Source organism: Hyperolius riggenbachi, chromosome 3, assembly GCF_040937935.1.
Source record: "Hyperolius riggenbachi isolate aHypRig1 chromosome 3, aHypRig1.pri, whole genome shotgun sequence".
Lineage (NCBI taxonomy): Eukaryota > Metazoa > Chordata > Amphibia > Anura > Hyperoliidae > Hyperolius > Hyperolius riggenbachi.
Window position 1 is genome coordinate 63,031,821 of NC_090648.1, and position 22,083 is coordinate 63,053,903.

The following is a 22,083-nucleotide window of genomic DNA, read 5'->3' on the forward strand; positions in this document are numbered from 1 at the left end:
TTTAATAACATTAACAGTGTACAGCGCGGATAGCTGCGTTTTGCAATGTGGCCTGTATTGCAAAATGAAGCTATCCGCATTGTATACTAATGTTTTTGAAACGCACAGGAGGAAGCCACATGCGTTTTTACAAAATCAACATGATACTGTATTTTTTTCCATTGACAAGCGTAACTATTAAAAACGCAAATGCATAAAAAAGTGAAAATGCATACATAAATGCACAACCAAAATCGCAAAAAACACAGAAAAATGCAGAAAACTCATTGTTGTTTTCTGCACAGACAAGTTTGCTCCCAGCCTGGAAAGAAAAACACCCAAAACATTCTAATCCAATTACAGAGTGTTCTAGAGCTTCTAAGAAATGTATCAAGGCCATACTGAAATGGCTTCCTAGAATAAGCAATACATATCTCTTTTCACTCTAGCTTGGCTATAAGAATTCCAACAAAATGCGTGTCTTGGAGGAAACCGGTCTCTGTTCTTCAAGGACATCTACAACCAAATGATATTTAAGGTAGCCATACACTGGTCGATTTGCCATCAGATTCGACCAACAGATAAATCCCTCTCTGATCGAATCTGATCAGAGAGGGATTGTATAGCTGCCTTTACTGCAAACAGATTGTGAATCGATTTCAGCATGAAACTGATCACAATCTGTGGTGGTGCTGCCGCTGTCGCCACCCCCTCCCCTGCTTCATTGAACTTCCTGCCGGGTAAGTTTAAACAGTAGAGGGCGCTCTACTGTTTAAACTTCCTGCCGGGACAGAAAGTTCAATGAAGCAGCAGCCGGTCCGGAACCCAGCGCGGAGAAGAAGCTGCGGGGACAGAGGGGGAGTCACGCCGGCCGGAGCAGGTAATGTATTGCCACTAGCGTCGGTCGTCAGGCATTCGAACGCCGCTATCGACGCACTCCCGACCCGCCGGCGATCGAGGGAAATCTTCCACACGGACGGATCGACGGGAACGATTGATTTCGGACAGAAATCAATAGTTCTGTCAGCATTTGCGCAACTATTTCACAGCAGATTCGATCACAGTGATCGAATCTGCTGTATATCGGCGGCAAAATCGTTAGGTGTATGGGCCCCTTTGATGTACTAAACTTTTACAGTTTACAGAACAACCTGAAGAATAATACAGATAAATAATCAAAATACACATTTGTCAGTTTTGTTAAAAATGTTTAATATCTGTTTTCAGATCTCCATTATGTGCAATTCTTCTGTCTCACAGTTAAGGGAACACACAGCGATATCTTGGCACTTAAAGGACGCCTGAAGTGAAAGCGATATGGAGGCTGCCATATTTCCATTTAAACAATATCAGTTGCCTGGCAGTCCTGCTGATCTCTTTGGCTGCAGTAGTGTCTGAATCGCACACATGAAACAAGCATGTGGTCAACCCAGTCAGACTTCAGTCATAAACACCTGATCTGCTGCATGCTTGTTCAGGGTTTCTGGCTAAACATATTAGAGGCAGAGGGTCAGCAGGACAGCCAGGTAATCTGTATGGTTTAAAAAAAATGAAAATAAATATGGCAGCCTCCGCATCCCTCTCACTTTAGTTGTCCTTTAAGAAAGCAGAGGGGAGGGAGACGTGGAAAGTGAGCATTCTGGAAACTGCGGAAATTCCCCGCCCACCACGCAGTAGAGGAGGATCTATAGGGGTGGGGCTTAAATTAAGCACCTGCAATTGACAATCAAAAGTGAGATATTAAAGAATTCTGTTATGGCAAAAGGAATTGTGGAATTTAATTTTTTTAGTTTTTTTTTTCTTTTTCTACAGTTAAAAAATAAAATTATATTAAAAAAAAGAAAAAGTCAAAGTCATCGGCTGGAGGGGTTAGGAGAAATAAGAAGCATTTTCAAAAATGTGTTCAACCCTCCCCCTGTCTGCTAATGAACCGTTCTAAAAAGTTTAGCAGTCTGTCTGTGAAATTGCCTATTTTATTGCCAACAAGGGAAGAATCACTTTTTTTCCTTCATCAACATTACATTTTATAAGACTGGGTGAAACAACAGTAGCATCGTCCGTTAAAAGTTGTGCAATTCCATCGGAAAAACTGAATTTTAAACGTTGGTGTAGTGCATGCTCACAGCCAGCAGGTGGCACTGTAAAATGTACAAATGAATCTCAATAGAAAATGAAGAAGTTTTGAATCAAGATGATAGACCATGTGACATCACCCTCCAACCCCTGTTCCCTTTGCCTCAGCTTACCATTCAACACCTCAGACACCGAGGCGAATTCTGTAGGCATCCAGCATTGTAGGACAGGTAACCCTGGGACTGGTGGGCGAGTCCACACACAATACAATTTTGATTGTATGTACAGTTGATACAATGTTGATACAATATGCGATCTCGTTCAGAGTTCGGGTAAACTGCCACCACTTCTCATTAGCATGCAAAGTCAGAGTTTTAACTCAAGCTAGTCCTGTAGGAAATAGAAAATGGGGTTTTCTATTACAGCAAACAAGCTGGGTATAAACAAAAGCACTTTGCTAGCCATGTGAACAAGGTACAAATCTCTTCAATAAGATTATAGAAGAAATCATTAGGGGTGTTGGGCAGCGCAGCAGAACCATAGGAGAAATACAGTCTATGCTGAACATGCTAAACCAATGAGTTCAACAGTGACTCCAAGAGATTCTGGCTGGAAATTGCACCTTGCCAAAGATGAAATTAACCAATGGCATCTAGTGTTTGTGAGCAGGTACTACACCTTTTACCAGCAAATGCTGCAAATTTGAATACGAAACGGAAAGGCCTATAAAATATACATGTTTAAAATACGTGAAGTCTTCCTTTTAAATAAAAAGAAATTACTACTATGGAAATGGTGTGTCTGGTCATTTGTGTAAAGAAAAATTTGGCAAGAAAGGTAAGAGAAAAAAAAAAAAAAGTATATACGCCTGTGCAGCTTTGCGCACTTCCGCATATACAGGACACACAACAGATCGCCGAAGGGCTGCTTCTTTTCAGATCTCCGTTCCCATCCCGTTGCCTGCAAAAATATTAATTCAAATATTTACATCTCATTACAGCCCCGACAGGGCTCAGTTAAAGAGAGAACCTACACATGGGAAGAGAGAGGTTACTATATACATACAGATATATGTACAGCAAGACATGCAGGCGGATCAGGCAGCCCGTGTGCTCAAACTTCATCTTCTGAATACAAAGTGGAGGCGTGGCTATCGAAAGGGGTCTACCTCACCCCAAATAGTGTTCTTTTCAACTACACACAATTTCTATACATAATGCTGGAAAACCGTTAAGATGGGGAATATGGATTACCGCGGTGACTTTATACTGCCTACAAGAGCTATAGGCCAATTCACATAGTAATCGCATTAAAAATAATAGGGCAGATGTTTAGGAAAAAGGAAGCTTGCTGTCTATGGTACCCACAGCCAGCACAGCAGCCGATTTATCGATACACATTCTTGAAAAATTAGCGGAAACGTAGATTAGTTGTACGGCGCAACCAATCAGGCTTCAGTTGGCCATTTTCTCAACCCCTATTTCTGCCACCAGTGGCACCAGGTCACAAAATAAGAATTTGAAGGTACGTTTTTAAAACGAGCTTCAGGAACGATTTTGGTGTAGGTTTCTGCACAGCTTATAGTCAGTGGGCTGTGCAGATGCGCCAGAAGCCTGAATGAAACGGGGGATTCTGATTGGTCCAGTTTACATAACACTATTTCAATGAACAAATGTGTAAAGTAACCCATGGCAACCAATCAAAACATATGGATTGATCAGTTGCTATGGAAACAATGCACTGCCCTTCACATTGGTAACTTGAATAATATGAGAGAACAAATAAGGTCATCCACAAATGTTAAGATCTCTGTTGAGGGCAAATCATCTTTTTGGACATCTGACAGCTTAAAAGTTATTATTTTGAAGTTGAATTTTGCCATGAAGAGCAATATGAATCAAGTTTGTATGCCAGCCATAATAATTGATAGTGTTTGTTGTACTGGATGTTCTTGTACTGCTCAATGTAGTACAAAACAACAGATTTGGAGCAAATGTTATCAATATTTCTCAATTTGTTGATTGCATTCTCAGTTATGCCTTCAAAATTGGTTTGAAGCCATAAATCCATATGCAGTTCAGCAGAAGATTTGACCAAAATGTTGAAATTGGCCTAAAATCAATCATTTCCGTCAGACTGCACCGCTATCTTATGTCTGTGGAGACACATTCTTCTCATTACTGTTCAACAACACAATGCAGGCACCGGGGGAGTTTTAAACTTTAAAGTGCTCATTATCCTTAGAACTTTTCCTTCAGATTTGATCTTTCGACACGATGTGTCCAACCGAAACTAATCGGCAGGCAATTGACTGTTACAAGAAGGTTTTACATTTCGGTTCAATCATAAAATCCAACTTCAGATCAATATTTTTTCCCTTTTCCAATCGACCAAAGAATCGTATCACATCGATTTGCGCCACACACGACTCAGTTTTCTATACAATTCGATCATAAGAACTGCATTTAAAGATCGATTCCGAAGGACAAATTGTACGATTAATGGACACCTTTAGAAATATGTATATGGCGGTACAAAACCAGAGCAAGCTGACAAACGTCTATCTTCTGTGCTCTATGTATTTTTAGTGTTATATATGCAGCTTGTGATGTACCTTTTACTATGCTGTAAAGGATTGGTGATAGTTGTGCAGTTTATCCTATTGAGCCAGCGTACACCATTTTTGCAGACATCATTAGGCTGGGACTTTTCAAGTGTAAGTGTGTGTGTGTGTGTGTGTGTGGGGGGGGGGGGGGGGGGGGGGGGCAGGTTCAAGTCTGGTTGCCATGGAAGCAACATAGCTACAGCTACAGCTTTCTTTCTTGACTAAAGAAAAGTAAATGTCCAACTTCACTAACATGTTTTTTGTCTACAGGAATTTTTATAAAGCAAGAGGCGATAAAGAGTCCCTGCCAGGCTTTTTGAGCAGTGAGCCGAGTTTTACGCACTTCCTGTTGCCACAAAAGTGCAGGGAGTGAAAGGAAATCCGGGAGTGAAAGGGCACAGACAACAATTAATTAATTTGATTGGGAAGGTGGTCACACAAGACTTGTGTGTTTTTCTTAAAGTGGACCCAAATTAAAAATACAAGATTTCAGAAATAAAATCTATTTTCTAAATTATAATAATAAATAGCAGCCTTTTTTCAGCTGCATGATGCCAAACATAAAATATTTTACATTTATTGGAGGAACCCCTCCCTTCCTTTCAAATTGCCGGGACAAAATCCAGCAAACTGGTGGAGTAGCAATGGAGGAATTGCTAATGGCTGCCCCCAGTATAACCCTAGTTATGAAAAGAGGAGGGTGAAAAGCATGCACTGAAATGCTCATAGGTTTGAAGGAGTGTTTATTTATCTTTGTATGTGTCAGAGTGGTGCAACTAAATATTTTGAATTAAAAAAAAAATGTTTGGTTTGGGTCCGCTTTAATCAATGATTGCTTTTACAGGTCAAAGTGGTGATGTGACCACATTTACACTTGTTATGCTACTTGAGGCCCTGATTGGGCAAAATGCCCCCTAAAAATGTCACAAACACAGTGGTTCTTCCAATTCAGAGTCTACCTAATGCTAGAAAAAAAATTGTTGGAATTGGGCTTTAACATCAGGTTTTTGCACGTATTAAGCTCTATAAACCAGATGAAGTTGTTCTAGTGTGGATTAAGTCTACCTTTAGAGCTATGGACCAACTATGTACCAATCATAGCAACCAGAATCTAAAATTCGACGGAAGGCTGAAATAAAAGCTATCATGTGACTGGTTGCTATGAATCAGCCATGCATAGCAACCAGATTATAAATGCAAGTCTTGTGTTGCAAGCTGGAAAGTGAAAATTGGCGCTCTGACCAGCTGCTAAAGGCCACATCTGTAATTCGCTTCCTTCAAACATCTGCCCCAGTTTCAGTACAATTTGTGCGTATGTACAGTAGGACTGATTTATCAAGGCAGCTACACAGGTATTTGAAGTAAAAGTGGAGGCGTTGCCCAAAGCAACCAATCAGAATCCTTCTTTTATTCAGTAGCTGAAACCTGGAGAACTGCTCTGTTTTTGTCTGAGCAGCAGTCCATCTTGATAAATTCCCCTTAGTATGTTGACTATTCATTGACCTAATGGGTACCCCATAGTTCCCTCTCTATCCCCACTATAACTCTGTACAGCAGAACCTATACACTACAGGCTTAGCCAACTCCCTAGAAGATAGGCTATACATATTATTTACAAAATTAACATGTAACAGCATGCCTGGAAGGGGGCGCTGTGCTCCAACACCACACCTCTTCACAAAACTCCCACAACTTTTTACACTACTTTTTCTTTTTCTCCCAGATTCCTGCAAACACAGGCAGCTCGCAAAGTGAACGTTACTGGGCTGGTTTACAAAGGTTAACACTCAAGTAGGTTGGGTGCGATTCCCCTCTATGCAGATTCACAGAGGTCAATAATTTACTGATAATTTTATGTAGGTCAAAATTGGACCAATTATGAATTTCAAGTTGCGTACAATAAATTGGATTTTTTTTAACCCTTTAGCACCCGATTTATTTAGGAGACTTGCAAGTGCTCAAGGCCAATTTATTATAGCACTTTTTTTTTATTATTTACTTGTTACATTTCCTTGTTCTATTTAGTACTGCTGTAATGTGTATTTACGATCACTAGGGGGCAGTCAGTGAGAGACACTAATAGAACTTCTGCTTTCAGTTTCTATATATTCTGCTCGTAGAGAGAGATCAAAGCATTAAGAATTTACAGCACAATGCATTCTGCCGGCTGAGGTCATAAGCAGTGCAATTATCTCATAATACTATTGAAACGGCTAATGGGTTAAAAAAAAAAAAAACATCTGCCAACTGACAATTTCGTAACCTCACCCATATTCAGTGAGAACTGCAACATTTAGCCATGTTAATTGATCCCTGTATTTAGATAGAAGAAATCCTTTGAAAAAGTACCTCCACCTAAAGCTAAGATTACAGATTGGGGTATAGCTATCCTTTGCCATCTGGCACCTATCCATGCAGGCTAAAGACCGCCAGTGTCTTTCCTGTTACACGGAAGTCTTACATTAGCTAAACACTTACTTCCTGTAATCTACAAGCCTGCCTCCCCATATAGCAGACATATGGTTTCTACTGAAATGCAGGAATGCTAGAAAATAGACTCTGGCGTTTATTGCTCTACTTACTTGGGGTGTCACATGGTTACACCTGACTGACCCGCCCACCAACTGAATTTAGCAAGGAGAGGAAAACAAGCCGTATTGCAGTTCCAAGCACATTTGGCACATTAAGGAGGTATTCTTTCCACCACTGTTTAAAATCAAATATCAACCCGACTGCTTTTAGAATTTGCCTCGTTCAATTGGTATGCTTCCTTCAAAAATTAAAATCATACATACGACACCGGCTCAGCGTACTTGGCCTGCATGCCAAGCCCTGATTGGCCTGTATCTTTATTTTCCTATTCTACAAACATGCACACCCCTGTGCTCTGTAGTCCAAGCACCACCTACTTCCGCCTCAACCACACCTCCTACAATAGGGGATGGTTGCACAGCACAGTAGCAAGGAACTGTTCAGGCAGAAAGCCAGCGATGATTGGATCTGATTACTGAGTGAGGATTCCCCATAATGGCTTTGTAATTTTGCCTTTTTTACAGTTTTATGGAAGAGAATGACTTGGCGGGACTCCCTCCAAGATCAATTTAGCTACTACCCTGTAAACTGCCTAAACTAAACAAATCATAGCAGCTCCTGAGTGTGCATAAAAGCATCAAAACGCAAAAACTGCAGCAGTTTACAATGCTTTGTGCTCTGCCGCTTCACAGCGATGTGCACATTGCCACTTCATACCGATGTTTGCACTGACGCTTCCTACTGCTGTGCGCACTGCGGATTCATACCACTGTGAGCACTGCCACATCCTACTATTGTACGCACTGCCATTTTATACTGCTGTGTGCACTGCCATTTCATACCGCTGTGCGCACTGCCACTTCCTACCGCTGTGCACACTGCCGATTCATACTGCTGTGTGCACTGCCACTTCATACCACTATGCGCAATGCTGCTTCATACATCTTTGCGCACTGCCACTTCATACCACTGTGCGCACTGCTGCTCCATACCACTATGCGCATTGCTGCTCCATAACGCTATTTATTCTGCTGCCACTTCATACCGCTATGCGCACTCAAAAGCTGGGGGACTGGGAATGATCGCAGAATGCTATCCTCCCGGCCAGCATTTACCTGTTGTCCTGATTTGCGATTTATTGCTCTCACCCTCTTCGTAAATGAAAAAAAAAAACTCAATTTTTTTCTACGCTGTTTCTACAAGTACGCCTATCTGATCACGTATAAACTGCACGCGCTTTTTCGCTTAAAAAGTACTAGAGTGAATTCTGTGCTTCTGCAAATATAAAATCAGTCATGTCATTGAAAGTATGTGCACCTATATATACATATAACACTATCGCTACCTATGTGCATCTATACACACCTACTTCCCCCTCTCTAGAGCTCAGTGGTGTAGGAGCTGTGACAGGCCTGGTAAATGACAGACACCTTGTACCGTCCAGGCATAAGTGGAAGCGCCTTACTCTAAAAATAGAAATCCTCGCTTCATTGGCCATTCAGTTCAGTAAACTTTTCCAACTGGCTTTCGTAACGCGTTCGCAACAACGCCACTCACTCACAAACACACACTGCAAGTCAGTCCGCACTCACATCCATCGCACCTGGATATTTGGCGAACTGTGTAGGAGATTTGTCACTGCTTAGGACGAATGCCCCAGTGACAACTGCCTCACTCTGCACACAAACAAACCATCCTTACGAGAACGGTCAACGGAAGATTAATCTCATGCATTTGGTCATTTCAAAATACATCTACAGCTGTCTCACAGAGAAACGGCCGTGATTGGGTTAAGGCAAGAGTACATTCGTTGTTATATTACCATCACTGCGTAGTATTGTCAGTGACATATTCAGACTAGTGTACATGGACCTTTGACATTAATTCATAGCACAGCTATGTAATTGATAAGATTTCGATTTGACCTCCGTTTCCCAAACTTATCAACTGACAATGAACCACAGACAAACTGGTATTAAACCAGAGTCAAAGGTCTATGTACACTAGCCCAGTCTGGATCCTTTATTTTGTCAGAGCACAACTCTAGCACTGAGAGTTGGCAGGTAATACAGTGTTGCTAACGCAAGCTAATTGACATGATTATACAGATATTCTAAAGGATGAAAGGAAAACCGACACCAGGGGTCAGTGCTGACTAGGGACGATCAATGAGATGCAAATATTTCAGAGCTCATGCAGCATTATGTAAATTTGCATGTAAATGTATGCAGCTTGAAAATGGACCAATCAATCAATTTAAACCTGGGTGGGACCATTGATCCATTTTCAAGTTACACAAATTTGCATACAGATTTACATAATCCTGCAAGAACATGGAAATAACTGCATCTCACTGATCATCCCTAGTGGTAACTAGGGATAATAAATGATATGCAAATACTCCAGAGTTCATGCAAATGTATGTAAATGTTTATGCAAACGCATGTAGCCTTGAAAATGGACCAATCAAGACCCACCCAGGTTTAAATTGATTGGTCCAATTTCAAGCCGAGTATATTTGCATTAAAATGTACATATATTTGCATAAACTATCATTGATCATCCGTAGTGGTGACAACTTCGGCGCTGATCTAAATATCGTACCAGCCATTTTCTCCTCTCTAGCAGCCTGTGTTATGTTGGAACTTTGACTGCATCTCTCTTGCTCTTCTCTGCCACCTGGTGGATTGGAGCTTATACTAGCCAGAAGCAGAATAACCGCAGTCAGAGCTCCTACGGCTCAGTGGGAAGAGAGGAGGCTGCAGATAACCTACACTATGGAAAATACAAGCTGTGGCTGGGAAGACATGCGCCCTGCAGGTGTTGAACTTGTCACCACTGGCCCTGTGTTTTTTTTTCACTTCAGCCTATAGTCGACCGTTAACCATAGAACTCTGGGCCTTACAGTTATACTCACTCAGGAAACGAAGGCTGACTTTTCAAGACAAGTTCAAGGAGGGGAAAAAAATGGAGAAGTTGCCTGGAGCAAGCAATCAGGTTTCAGCTGCTAAAGAAAATGAGGATTCTGACTGGTTGCTCTGGGCAACCGCTCACCAGACCATGCCCTGGCTTCCATGGAATGGCAGGGTTTGTAGTCATGCCCCCACCTTACTATACTCCTTCTAAAGGTGGCCACTATCGATACAATTTGGCTAACAATAGTTTATGAATGATTATTCGTATGAACAATCAGAGATTATTGTTTTGGGACCACTAACTAACGATAATTCTCCTAACCAATCAGAACATATTTATGAAATAGATCAGATTTCTGGACTGATCCTGTCAATGTGATTGAATTGGTTAGGAGATTTTCGTTACGGATCCCAAACGTTCATTTACAATCGTTCATACGAATGATAATTAAAAAGGTGATTCACTGAATTGTATCATTAGTAGCCAACTTAAAGCTTGCTAACGTATTATTATTATTATTTAAAACCGATGTTTTCTTAAACAACGAATACCCAGATTCTTGCTTAAACCCAATTGTAACCGGATCTCTAAAGTAACACATATAACATCCTGCCTACAGATTCGACTCCTCACGCCCAAGAGAGTCTTGAAAGGGGTACTGAAGCACTGCCCATAGCAACTACTTCCTTTTCCTGTTTCTAGTGCAAAATCTAATTGGTTGCCATGGACAATGGATACTGCCTCTCGTATATAAAGGCCTGGACATGCAGAAGGGCTGCTTAATGACTACCTGAAGGACGAATGGGCTTGTTACTCACAGCCACCAATCAGGTTTAATCTCTCTTCTTCTACTCCGCCTAGGACAAATGGAACGTGTCCTCTGTTTGGTCGCCACAAGCAACAGGCACTTTTTACATCCAACAGCATACATGCAGCAGCCCCTGGTGAATCAGTCTTCTAAAACGTCATCTTGAAAGGTGTTCACTGGATAGTTGTTACGGTCCCAAGCCCATATTTGGTCCATCACTTAGTTTGCCTTGTGCTAGCACCATGTTGATGGATACCAGAGGGCGCTACAAGGGACCGTACTCACCATCATCAGCTACAGTAACAATGCATTAAAACAGAACTCCATGAACAAAAACAGTACAGTACAATGAAACTTCATTGAGTTCTGCTGTAACTTAAAAAAAAAAAAAAAAATCCCCAATACCCTCCACAATGCAGAGAGCCATTTTGTGGCCTGATCCATTACTTTTAGGAAGGTGCCTTAAGAGATAGCAGCAGTTTATCCCATGCAGGAGTTCAAACAAGCCTATCATTCTGTAACGTGTACACAGTTAAAACAATCCCCTGGTCTACTATGACCTGTAGGCTGGTGATAGGACTGCTTATCAGGAGTCAAAACGTGCGTAGACACATTTGATGGATGTTGCCTGTCAGGGACCAGGACCCGATCCCTTTTGGTGACATCGCTGGGCTGGGCTGTGTAGGTGACAATGCGCTGTGTTGCTATGGGAGGGGGAGGAGGGATGACGAAACGGCTCAGGCGTGGGGGAGTGGCATGAACAATGAAGTTGGCCGTCACAGGAGGTGAGTTGATCTGCCAGGTGGATTGATTGCACACTGCGGATCGGAGATCGGGTGACTCTGTACACATGCCTGATCATCGGCTAAGGTGGTTGTTATCAGCCGCTTACAGTGAACCAGAGGTGAAAATAAACTGGTGAGATAAACAATATTTAGCCTCCTACTCCTAAAATTACTTTTTTAAGTATTTCTTCTTTAAGTAAGTTATATTTAAACATGTACAAAGTAGGTTGCATGTTTTATGGTCTCTAATCAGTGGCAGCCTAATAAGTGTCCCAGAGTTGTCCATAGTTTATGTATTTTACCTCTCCCTGCCCTCAGAAGTTTTTTTCTGTTAGGAAAACTTTTATGGCCGTAACTAGCTTATCAGTAATGTTTACTATATTCCCGACAAGGTAGCGACAAGACAGAAGCTGTCACTTCCATGCCTAGTAATTAACTCTTTCAGGCAGCAAAATAAAACAAATAAAACAGCCTGGTTATTAATGTTTTGTACTGTACACATACATGTTTATCTCATGTCACATTATAGTCTTGGGTACACTTTAAGCAGACTTTAAATCAAGCATGTGTATGAGTCCTTAGGCCTCTTTCCCACAAGTAGATGAAAATGATGAACTCAATGCTTGTCAGCTGCTTCCGTTCACCAGCCTGCTCCCCCCCCCCCCCCCCCAGTTGTTTCTGTGGTGTATTGAAGCATAGACATCCGGATCCTGCAGGATGGGATACTGCCTTAGATCTCACAGGCCCAAATGTGTAAAAATAATGGTTCAGATCATACAATGGCTCCTGACAAGAGACTGGAAGACTGTAAAAGAAACTTGTAAACAAAACAAAAAAAACACAAAAAAGTGGCATATGGAGGGTGCCATCTTGATTTGCTTTAAGAAAATGCCAGAGGCCTGGCCACAGAACGGCTCCAGTAGAGTCTGAAACATATCTGCAACCAGCAGGAAGCCAGGCCATCAATATATCGGCTTGGAGCCAGCAAGTCAATAGGATTTTTTTTTTATGGTAGCCTCCATGTGTCCCTCACTCAATTCCAGGATTTCTTTCCCCCCATTTTAGTTCCGAATAGTGTGGAAAGGGGTTAGGACCTTTTGGGGGTTTATTGCCGACCGTGTCCCCACTGGAGAGATTTCCCCCACTTCCTGTTCCTAGTTCTTCTAAGGAGCTTTGTGGCTATAAACTAAACCGGAGGCGAATCAAATACAAGGATTTATAATTACCTGGGCTTCTTCCAACCCAGTGTAGTCTGTGGCATCCCTCAGTCTGTGTCTGCTCCCGTCCGCTCCCCCACAGTCATCCCAGTCGGGGACGATTGCGTATGCAGGGCACTGGCCGCAAGCCTTCTTGGTCAAGCTCATGTTGATGGAAGCGTTCTGCGCCTGAGCAAGCTACGGGAGCGCAGAGGCGTGCATACGCAGTACTACAGACTGGTTCAGTTAGGGACTTTACCAGAGCTGACAGCAGGAGAACGGACAGGACTGGAAGGACACAGAGGGAGCAGAAGGACTCCTGTAGTCCTTCTGCTCCCTCTGTGTCCTTGCAGTCCTGTCCCTGTCAGGGCTGACGGAAGCTGACGGAAGCCACAGGTAGGTATAAATCCTTGTGTTTGATTTGTCTCAGGTTCCCTTTAACAGACAACAATAGTCCTGGACACGGGAAAGAATCGGAAATGCTCAAAAATGGAGACGCAAGATAGCAATAAAAACTCAAAACAAACCCTGTAACTTTCACCACACTATGAAGAACTAACCGCCCCCCCCCCCCCCCCCCTTCCTGTAACTGTGCTTTAAGCAAGCGGCTGACATGATTCAAATCAGAATTAGGAGACCGATTCACCTGTCTTTGGGGAGAAGCTAAAACGGTAATTATTAAATACAAAAACAAGAACACTAAGAACACTATCCATCCGGAAAAAAATTAGCAATCTATGTACAAGACGTAAAATCACACCAAAAACTGGCGTGCAGTAAAACTCGGGTGTTGCCCTTTAACAACAACTTGTTATCAAGCTCCTTTTTTTTCTAGTGCAGTTCAGAAAGTGAATTCTACCAAGCTTATAAAATAAAAAAAATTAATCAAATAAAAAAATAAAAACAAAAAAAAGCACCAAGCCATTGTTATTATAGACATATCCCCTTCCAATAAGGTGGCTTCATTAGTGCACTTTTTTTTTTCTTCTGCTTTCCAGAATGAGTCTGTATTACTTAGCCAAGGGGTAACAACCAGCATAGACCCACACGCTAGCACTCACGCAGCTTCTATTCCCGCCGATTCTTGGCTCAAGCATACTTTACTTCCTGTGTACAGCCAGCAAGCTCGGCTGCGCCCTCCAAGCTCCTCCTCAGCAGGGTGCGGCACAGAGCTTGACGATTGTTAATAAAAACGAGTCTTGGGAGCAGGGATGCGGGAAGTTGCTTATCAGTCGGCCAGTGAAATTACCGCAATTTCTACCTCCAACTGTACTATAAAATGACGCAGAGTATATTTACAAGTAAGACTCCGTTATGGCCCTACGCTGGGACTTGTATGATGATGTAGAGTATCTCTATACACTGATAATGACTGCGCTATTATATAATGACACTGCGTATAACTGTATACTGATAATGGGAACACGGAGCGCTAAATGATACTGAGTACCTCATGCAGCAGTGTATAGTGATACAGAGTACCTCCACACCAGTCTCTGAATTGTGCAGCGACGCACAGTCATAGCACCTCTACTGCGCCATACAGGTTATAGTCCACCTCCTGAGTGCCATACTGTCTCTCATCCCCCTCGCTCAGCGGAGAAACAGGGGGATATTTACACCAATAGGTGGGCAAGAAAGGGCATCAGGCCATCCCCTCGCTCGGCTCGCCGTCAAAGCCAGTGCCGTGGTCGCCTCCGGTGCTCGCCCCCACCATCAGGTCGGGCTCCATTTTTCCGGTGTCGTTGATGAAAGACGTATAAGCGTCTCCTTCAGCCATCAGCAGCTTCAGCTTCGGGATCCAGCTCTTGCGCACGACGCGCCGGGCGTTCGTGCACATGTCTGCTGCGATGGCGTTCATCTCGCTCTCTTTGAAATTGGGGGCGAAATTCTGGCAGTAAACTGTAGAAGACAAGAAGGGACAACTGATGACGTGACTTATTTTTCAATTCAGTGAAGAGATTTTCCACCTTCCAAAGTCCGGCCCTTAAAGGAAACAGCCGAGCTTGGGGAAAAAAAAAAACAGATCTACTTACCCGGGGCTTCCTCCAGCCCCTGGGAGCCTATGTGTCCCTCGCCACAGCTCCAGTGTCCCAGGATTCCCTCCATTGCAGATGTCGACCTCGCCAGGTTGGCATCTTCTGCGTCTGCACAAGTGCGCAGCCTCGCCTCTCGTGATCGCGCTCACATGGTCTGGAGCATTCTGCGCAGGTGCAGTACTTCTGCGCCCACACAGAACACTCCAAGCCATGTGAGCGCGATAGCGAGCAGCGCAGCCGCATGTAGGCGCAGAAGATTATTTTTTTTTTTTTTTTTTTAAGCTCGCACCTTCCCTTTAAAGGACAACTGAAGCTAAAGGTATATGGAGGCTGCCATGTTTCCTTTTAAGCAATACCAGTTGCCTGGCTGCCCTGATAATCCTCTACATCTAATACTTTCAGCAATAGCCCCTGAACAAGCATGCAGCAGATCAGGTGTTTCTGACATTGTCAGATCTGACAAGAATAGCTGCATGCTGGTTTCTGGGGTTATTCAGACACTGCTTTAGCCAAACAGACCAGCAGGGCTGCCAGGCAGCTGGTATTGTTTAACAGAAAATAAATGTGGCAGCCTCCATATTCTTCTCACTTTAGTTGTCCTTTAAGGTCTGTACACACATCCAATTTTTATCTGCAGATGACTGGCCAATTTTACCACCATGTAGTATGAGAGCTTACCTGCACAGTCTGAGGGCCAACAGAATATTGAAGATTATGAACACTGTGTATATAAGCTCTCACACTACATGGCAGTGGTAAAATTGGTCAGTCATCTGCAGATTAAAATTGGATGTGTGTAGGTAACCTTAGGGCATTTTCCAGTGGCCACTGAATCCCTTTTTAGTTTTTAATTGCATGCGGCCCACAGACCATTGCTGCAGCACCACATGTATCAATAGTTGTAATGATGAGGCCGGTGCATTAAACGGCAACTGACTTGAGAGGGATATAGAGGCTGCCATTTTTGTTTCCTTCTAAACAATGCACATTGCCTGTCTATCCTGCTGATCCTCTGCCTCTAATACTTTCAGCCATAGACCCTGAACAAGCATGCAGAGCAGATGTTTCTGGCAAAAATCTGACTGGATTAGCTGCATGCCTGTGTGATCCAGGCACTACTGCGGCCAGATAGATCAGCGCCCTGCTGGTATTGTTTAAAAGGTAACTGGTATTGTTTAAAAGGACATAAATATGGCAGCCTCCCTATACCTTTCAGTTCAGGCAGCCTTTAACATGCCCTGACCTATATCACTCCTGCTAGGCCACGGATTTCCAACCCTAAGTAGCCACTTTGCCTTCCCCTATAGAAACTATATCCACAGCAACCTATACATCTAAAAGGCAGTTGTAATATGCACGGCGTGGATGCAGTGCTGCGCATGCATATTATAACTGCCCCCTACTACGCTCACTGTGGAAGGGGGAGAAGGCGCACAGTTAGGCGCATGCAGGAAGAGGGATGTGTGCAGCGGATTATTTAAAGATACACTAAAGCAAAAAAAATATATGATATAATGAATTGGTTGTGTACTATGAATAATTACTAGAAGATTAGCAGCAAAGAAAATATTCTCATATTTTTATTTTCAGGTATATAGTGTTTTTTTCTAACATTGCATCATTCTATAATATGTGCAGATTACACAACACTCAGCATTCAAAATGATTCTTTCAGAGCAGTCTGTGAACTAATGACCTCTACTCTGCCAGAGGAAAAGTAAAAAATTAACTAACAGTTGAGATAATAAAAGTCAGAAAACAGCCCTCTCCACGACTTTGAAAGTCGTAGAGCTTAATGGCTTTTTTGTATAGAGATAACTGGAGTTTCTTAAATCTTCCTGTACTGGAAACAATTAGACTGATGTATCTGATCTTAATGTTTTATTTCTTAGCTGTACTACACATACAAATCATAATATCATAATTTTTTTTTCGCTTCAGTGTCTCTTTAAAGAATCAGGCTACTGGTTACTATAGGACTACAAAAGAAATGGCTGCTGGAGTCCACATTCTGACAGATTTTTCATAGTGTATACTTAGTCTACACTGGAAAATATGTCTACAAATAGGGACTTCAGCTGACACCGCTATGAGACTACAGTAAATGGGCACAGGAGTCATGTGGGTCAATGTGGGTAAAGAGTAGGGATGGCCCTGCCTAGGACTCCTGGAGAAGCATGTGATATGTTTGATCAGCTTATAGATTTGTAAGGTTCTGATTTGATGTTATGACTTCCTGGTTTTAACACATGCTCAGGACCAGCAAATCAGAACCTTACTAATCTATCTGAGCTGGTGAAACTGATGCTTTTCCACGAGTTCTCCTTAGAACCATCCCTAATGAAGAGGAGGAAGAGTGGAGGGGGGATGAAGGGGAGGAGGGGGCAGAACTTCACAGACCAGGTGTGTAAAGGATGAGAGGGGAAGGTGGGGGGGGGGGGGGGGCATTATAACAGCAGCCACCAATGTTCCAGCAGCAGACACAGATTAGCAGCCACCACTGTGCCAGCTGCAGTAACAGCCACTGATTAGCAGCCACCACTGTGCAAGCATCAGTAACAGCCACTGATCAGCAGCCGCCACTGTGCAAGCAGCAGTAACAGCCACTGATCAGCAGCCGCCACTGTGCAAGCAGCAGTAACAGCCACTGATTAGCAGCCGCCACTGTGCAAGCAGCAGTAACAGCCACTGATTATCAGCCACCACTGTGCCAGCAGCAATCACAGTTTAGCAGCCACAACTATGCCAGCAGTACCACCCACTCATTAGCAGCCGCCACTGCGCCAGCAGCAGTAACCGCCACTCATTAGCAGCCGCCACTGCGCCAGCAGCAGTAACCGCCACTGATCAGCATTAGCTACTGATTAGCAGCCACCACTGTGGCAGCAGCCACTGATTAGCAGCTGAGAAAGGTGATATGACCTCGGGTATGAAAAGACATACTTACCTAATAAGAGGGACGCCTCTGGATCCTAAAGAGGCTTTCCGCGCCATCCTCTGGTCCCCCGCCACCAAGCATGGACCGCAAGGGTTTGTTGGTAGGAACATCGGGGCTGCACTTCTCTTTAGACACAAGCCTAACTGCACCTGCGCGAGTACGGAAACGCTTGTGTGGCTCCATGCTGCTGCGCAGGCACGCTCGTGCCAGAAGAGGAGCACTGCCCCAATGTTAAAGGGGGGTCCCTGCTAGCGTCAGCAGAAGCAAGGATGATCCGAGCAGCCTTTATAGATTCCATAGACTTCTCTCTACCTAGGTATGCTTCTGAAGCAAAGCTTACAATCGAGCCCCTTATGCTGGGCATACACGGCTCGATTGTAAGCCATTTAGATGGCTCGATAGATAATTTCCGACATATCCGATCTCACGCCCGATTGTTCGCCGCTCGATTCCGCTTTGAGGACAATGCAAAAAGATAAGAAAAAACGAGCGGAAGATAAGAGAATCACCTGCAGAATTAAGTGGGGAATCGATTGAGTGGCAAAATTGAGCCGTGTATGCACAGCATAATGCTGGGCATACACGGACAGTTTGTTTCCTTATCAATCGAGCCGCTGATGACTCGATTGATAATATCCGGCAGAATCCCGCCGGATAGATTCCCCGCTCGATTCCCGGGACAAGCGGGAATCGATTCGCACGGACGAGCAGTGACGCACCCGCATCCAGGCGCTGGCTCGATACCGGCGCATAAACTTACCGTGTATGCCCAGCATAAGACACTACTCAAAATCTTATCATACCATCAATTCTCCAAACACTCCAATGCACAGAACTCACATTTCACAGCGTGCAATACTCGGCTGTCCAATGGCTTCCTGCTGGGGTCGTTAGTGGATGAGCGGATCCCCGTCCCGCAGCTGTTCGCTAAAGTGTTTCTGAGGCACAGGACACAAGGTTGTTCAATAACATACTCCTATATATACACAACACACAAAATGATGAACTACACAGCATAACCGATCAAGTAATGTAGAGGAGGAAAAAAAAAGTTATTCTTTTGTTCATGTTCCCACAGTTTCAGTATCCACCCTGAAACAATCACTTCTCTGTTATTTGTCCTCTTCCATGTCATAGATTAGCACAGTTAATTCAAATGCCAAAAAATAATCTGTCCCCCCCCCCCCCCCCCCCCCCCCGATGTAAAACCACCAGGTGCTTTGAACTTCCTGATCTGCGTTACTCATGCACTGTGACATCTCCGCTAGAACCTCCGGTCATGTGACGTTTTGTAGCAGCGGTAATACTACACATGCAGTGATCTGTGAGCAGGCACTGCTGGGAATGACCTCAAAGGACAGAAACTTTGGCAAAAAGGAAATTAGAATCTTCCTTGCATGCAAAGGAGCAGGACAAGCTTTTAAATATAATCGTGGCCAACAAGTTAAAGTCTTATACCTTGTTACACTCTGATGAGATCACAATGCAACTGAGCCAAAAAATTGCACCACCCATTACCATTGCAGTGTGGCCATACAGTACAATAAAAGTATGCCTCACTGCCACTGTAAACGAGTGTGTTGCCCACTTAATGCACGGAATATGTTGGAACGCACCACACTCAGCCCCATAGGAATATCAGTGCATTGTGTTGCAAGGATATTATACGCTTAAACCCAAGGCAACCAACTTTGTGTGGAAGGGCCCTAAATCACCTGATCAAACTGGCGCTGGTTATATTTGGGCAAAAATAGCAATTCAATCCACTTCGCCCCAATAGTACACTTAGTAGTTTAACAAGAATAATATGTATCTCAAGATGCCACGGCAATTTTTTGCAGTTTAGAAAACATTGAAATGTTTGCACAAAATACAAAAATTGTTTCTCTTTGAAAGGAATAACACAATATAACCGATCAATACTCGGTAAAATCGAAATTGTAATTTAAAACACATAAATAGCAGCATCTTCATGGGGCCAATCAAAAAAATTTAGCTTGAGTAGATAAACCAACACTTTTCTAGGCAACGGCACTATTTGGGCAAATGCCCTTAATCAGGCCTTAGCAGTAGAAATAGAATAATCTCTCCTTTGGCCAAAAATAAGTATCCTCCTTTTTTTCTTTGGAGGATATTTACATATTTATGGCTTTGGCCCAAAAAAGAAATACATACTTCAGAATATACAAATACAGCAAGACCTGTTGGCTAGCAGTAAGAAACACTACAGAGGCAGAAGGCAGTTAGGAAAGACTTCCAATAACCAACCCTTCCCATGTCTCACCTGTCAAAGAATGAGGCCAGTAACCTGCGGAGCAGGACCTTGTGGCGTGTGCCAGCGCTGATATGACAGTTCATCAGCTGAGCCCGGGTGATAAACACGTTGGTACCTGAAACAATAAAGAGGCCCTGTAGTGACAAATAGAATGCAGTTAATTATTAAGGATACTCACTTTTATGGCACTTTTCCTGGTTTCAGCATCAGAAACACATCCTAGATTTATATATTTCTGTATATTGGTATTTAGCCCCCTCCCTCCCAGTGATGTTACAGCCTAGGCTGTTTAGTTATGCGGAATTTTTCTTTCAGAGCATTCTTGGAGACCAGGTAATTTCCTACTGGCTTTGGAATTCTTAAAAACAAACATTCCGTGGAGATGCCCCTGACAGAACTAAAGAGGATACCACCTGTGAAACATTTCAGAATGTAAATCAGGGACAGGAAAGATTTTACAATGGGCATAAGCACACTACATAATTTATAAATGAATATTGAAGGGACCGTATGCTGTGATCAGGATCCAAAGGAGAATGTCCACATACAGCGCCGCTTCATGCTGGAAGTGGAGACTTGATTCAGCGTCCAGACAAGGTTAATACCAAAGCGCCCCCCCTGCAGTACTCTGCATTTAGGTGAGGGGGAAAAAAAACAAAAAAAAAGTACACTGGAACTGCAGCATACAGTAAAAATGGAAGGGGCTGTTTGCAGGGAAAAGTTTAAGAAATGCAAACAGCAGAAGTTGTGAATACTAGCCAGTTAATTGGGGATGCAAGCATATCCAAGCTCTTGTCAGACATGTTCCAGGGATCTGCATGCAGCAACATTGATCTACGGGGGGACACCCCCACCCCTCATATACTTAACCTGAGGATCCACCTCCCTGGTGATTTAGTGCCCCCCTCCCCCATTTAAATAATCCCAGGTGATCTAGTGCTCCCTCCCCCTTCCCAAACATTCCCTGGAAGTCTAGGTCTCCCCATGCAGAGATTGGCAGCAGGAAGCTTGCTGGGCAAGTATTACTCACCTCTCTCCAACAATGGACAGGCACCATGGCAGCCAGCCCCGTACTGAAGCATGTATTGGGTGGGGGGGGGGGGGGGGGGGGGGAAGAGTCACATGCTGGGACGCACTGGCTGCCGATGAAGACAGATGTATACAGCGATCGTCGGGGAAGCGTGGACAGGTATGGCACTTGGTTACCTCCATGATCATTGACCATCGCAGTGATCATGTGATCAGGAGCAATGCCTGATCAATGCCAGAAGATTAAGCTGTCAATTGACAGCTTAATCTCCGGCCTCGGGTACATGCGATCGCAGCGGGATTGCGTGGACCGCAGTCAGTGAAATCAACGTCATGTCACAGCCATGAGTTCAACGTAGATTTCAACCACAGCAACATGTGGCCAGCATTAAATTTTCAGACTGACATTTGGAAATGTAGATGTTACATTGAGGTGAAGGGAAATAAGGAGTGACAGACAGCGAGTACCTGTGACCAGCTCTATCTTCTCCGCAGGATCTCCCTCCTCGTAGAGTTTGGGGTGACAGCGGTTCCCGATCTGGCTGATGAGCTCGGCCGGAAGCGTAGCCAGTTCCTGCTTGACACGCACGCGGTTCCGGGAGTCTGAGAAGACTGGGTCAGGCAGCGCCTCCACCTTCTCAGCTGGAGAATTCAAAGAATATTCTAATAATAAGAGGACAAGGTACAGAGAAATTACACATCGTACGGTCAGAAAAGCTAAGGACCACTAAGACGGACGAAGACTAACCTACACACCAAGGCCTCAACTTATCAAAACCAGTGAAGAAACAGGGTGGATACATTGTTCAGATAGACCAATCAGAATCGCTGGTCTTGGAACCTGCTCCAGTTTTGTGCTGGTTTTGATACATCTGCTGCTGCGACTGGAATTACCAGGAATTAATCAA

The 22,083-nt window shown here is 43.6% G+C and overlaps 1 protein-coding gene across 4 annotated transcripts in view; it reads right to left on the reverse strand.

Annotated features, from left to right (window-relative positions):
• Positions 1–13,311: 13,311 nt before the first annotated feature.
• NACC1 (nucleus accumbens associated 1) overlaps positions 13,312–22,083 on the reverse strand; it is a 57,216-nt gene continuing 48,444 nt past the window's right edge. For 3 of the 4 annotated variants that reach the window (XM_068272173.1, XM_068272171.1, XM_068272169.1), the window contains 4 exons: positions 21,644–21,838; positions 20,156–20,261; positions 18,712–18,809; positions 13,312–14,796 (listed from right to left, as the gene is read on the reverse strand). In XM_068272173.1, the coding sequence (XP_068128274.1) occupies positions 14,540–14,796; positions 18,712–18,809; positions 20,156–20,261; positions 21,644–21,838 (656 nt within the window). In that variant the 3' untranslated portion in view covers positions 13,312–14,539. The remainder of the gene's footprint in view (positions 14,797–18,711; positions 18,810–20,155; positions 20,262–21,643; positions 21,839–22,083) is intronic. The other variant, XM_068272172.1, reaches the window with a different exon arrangement.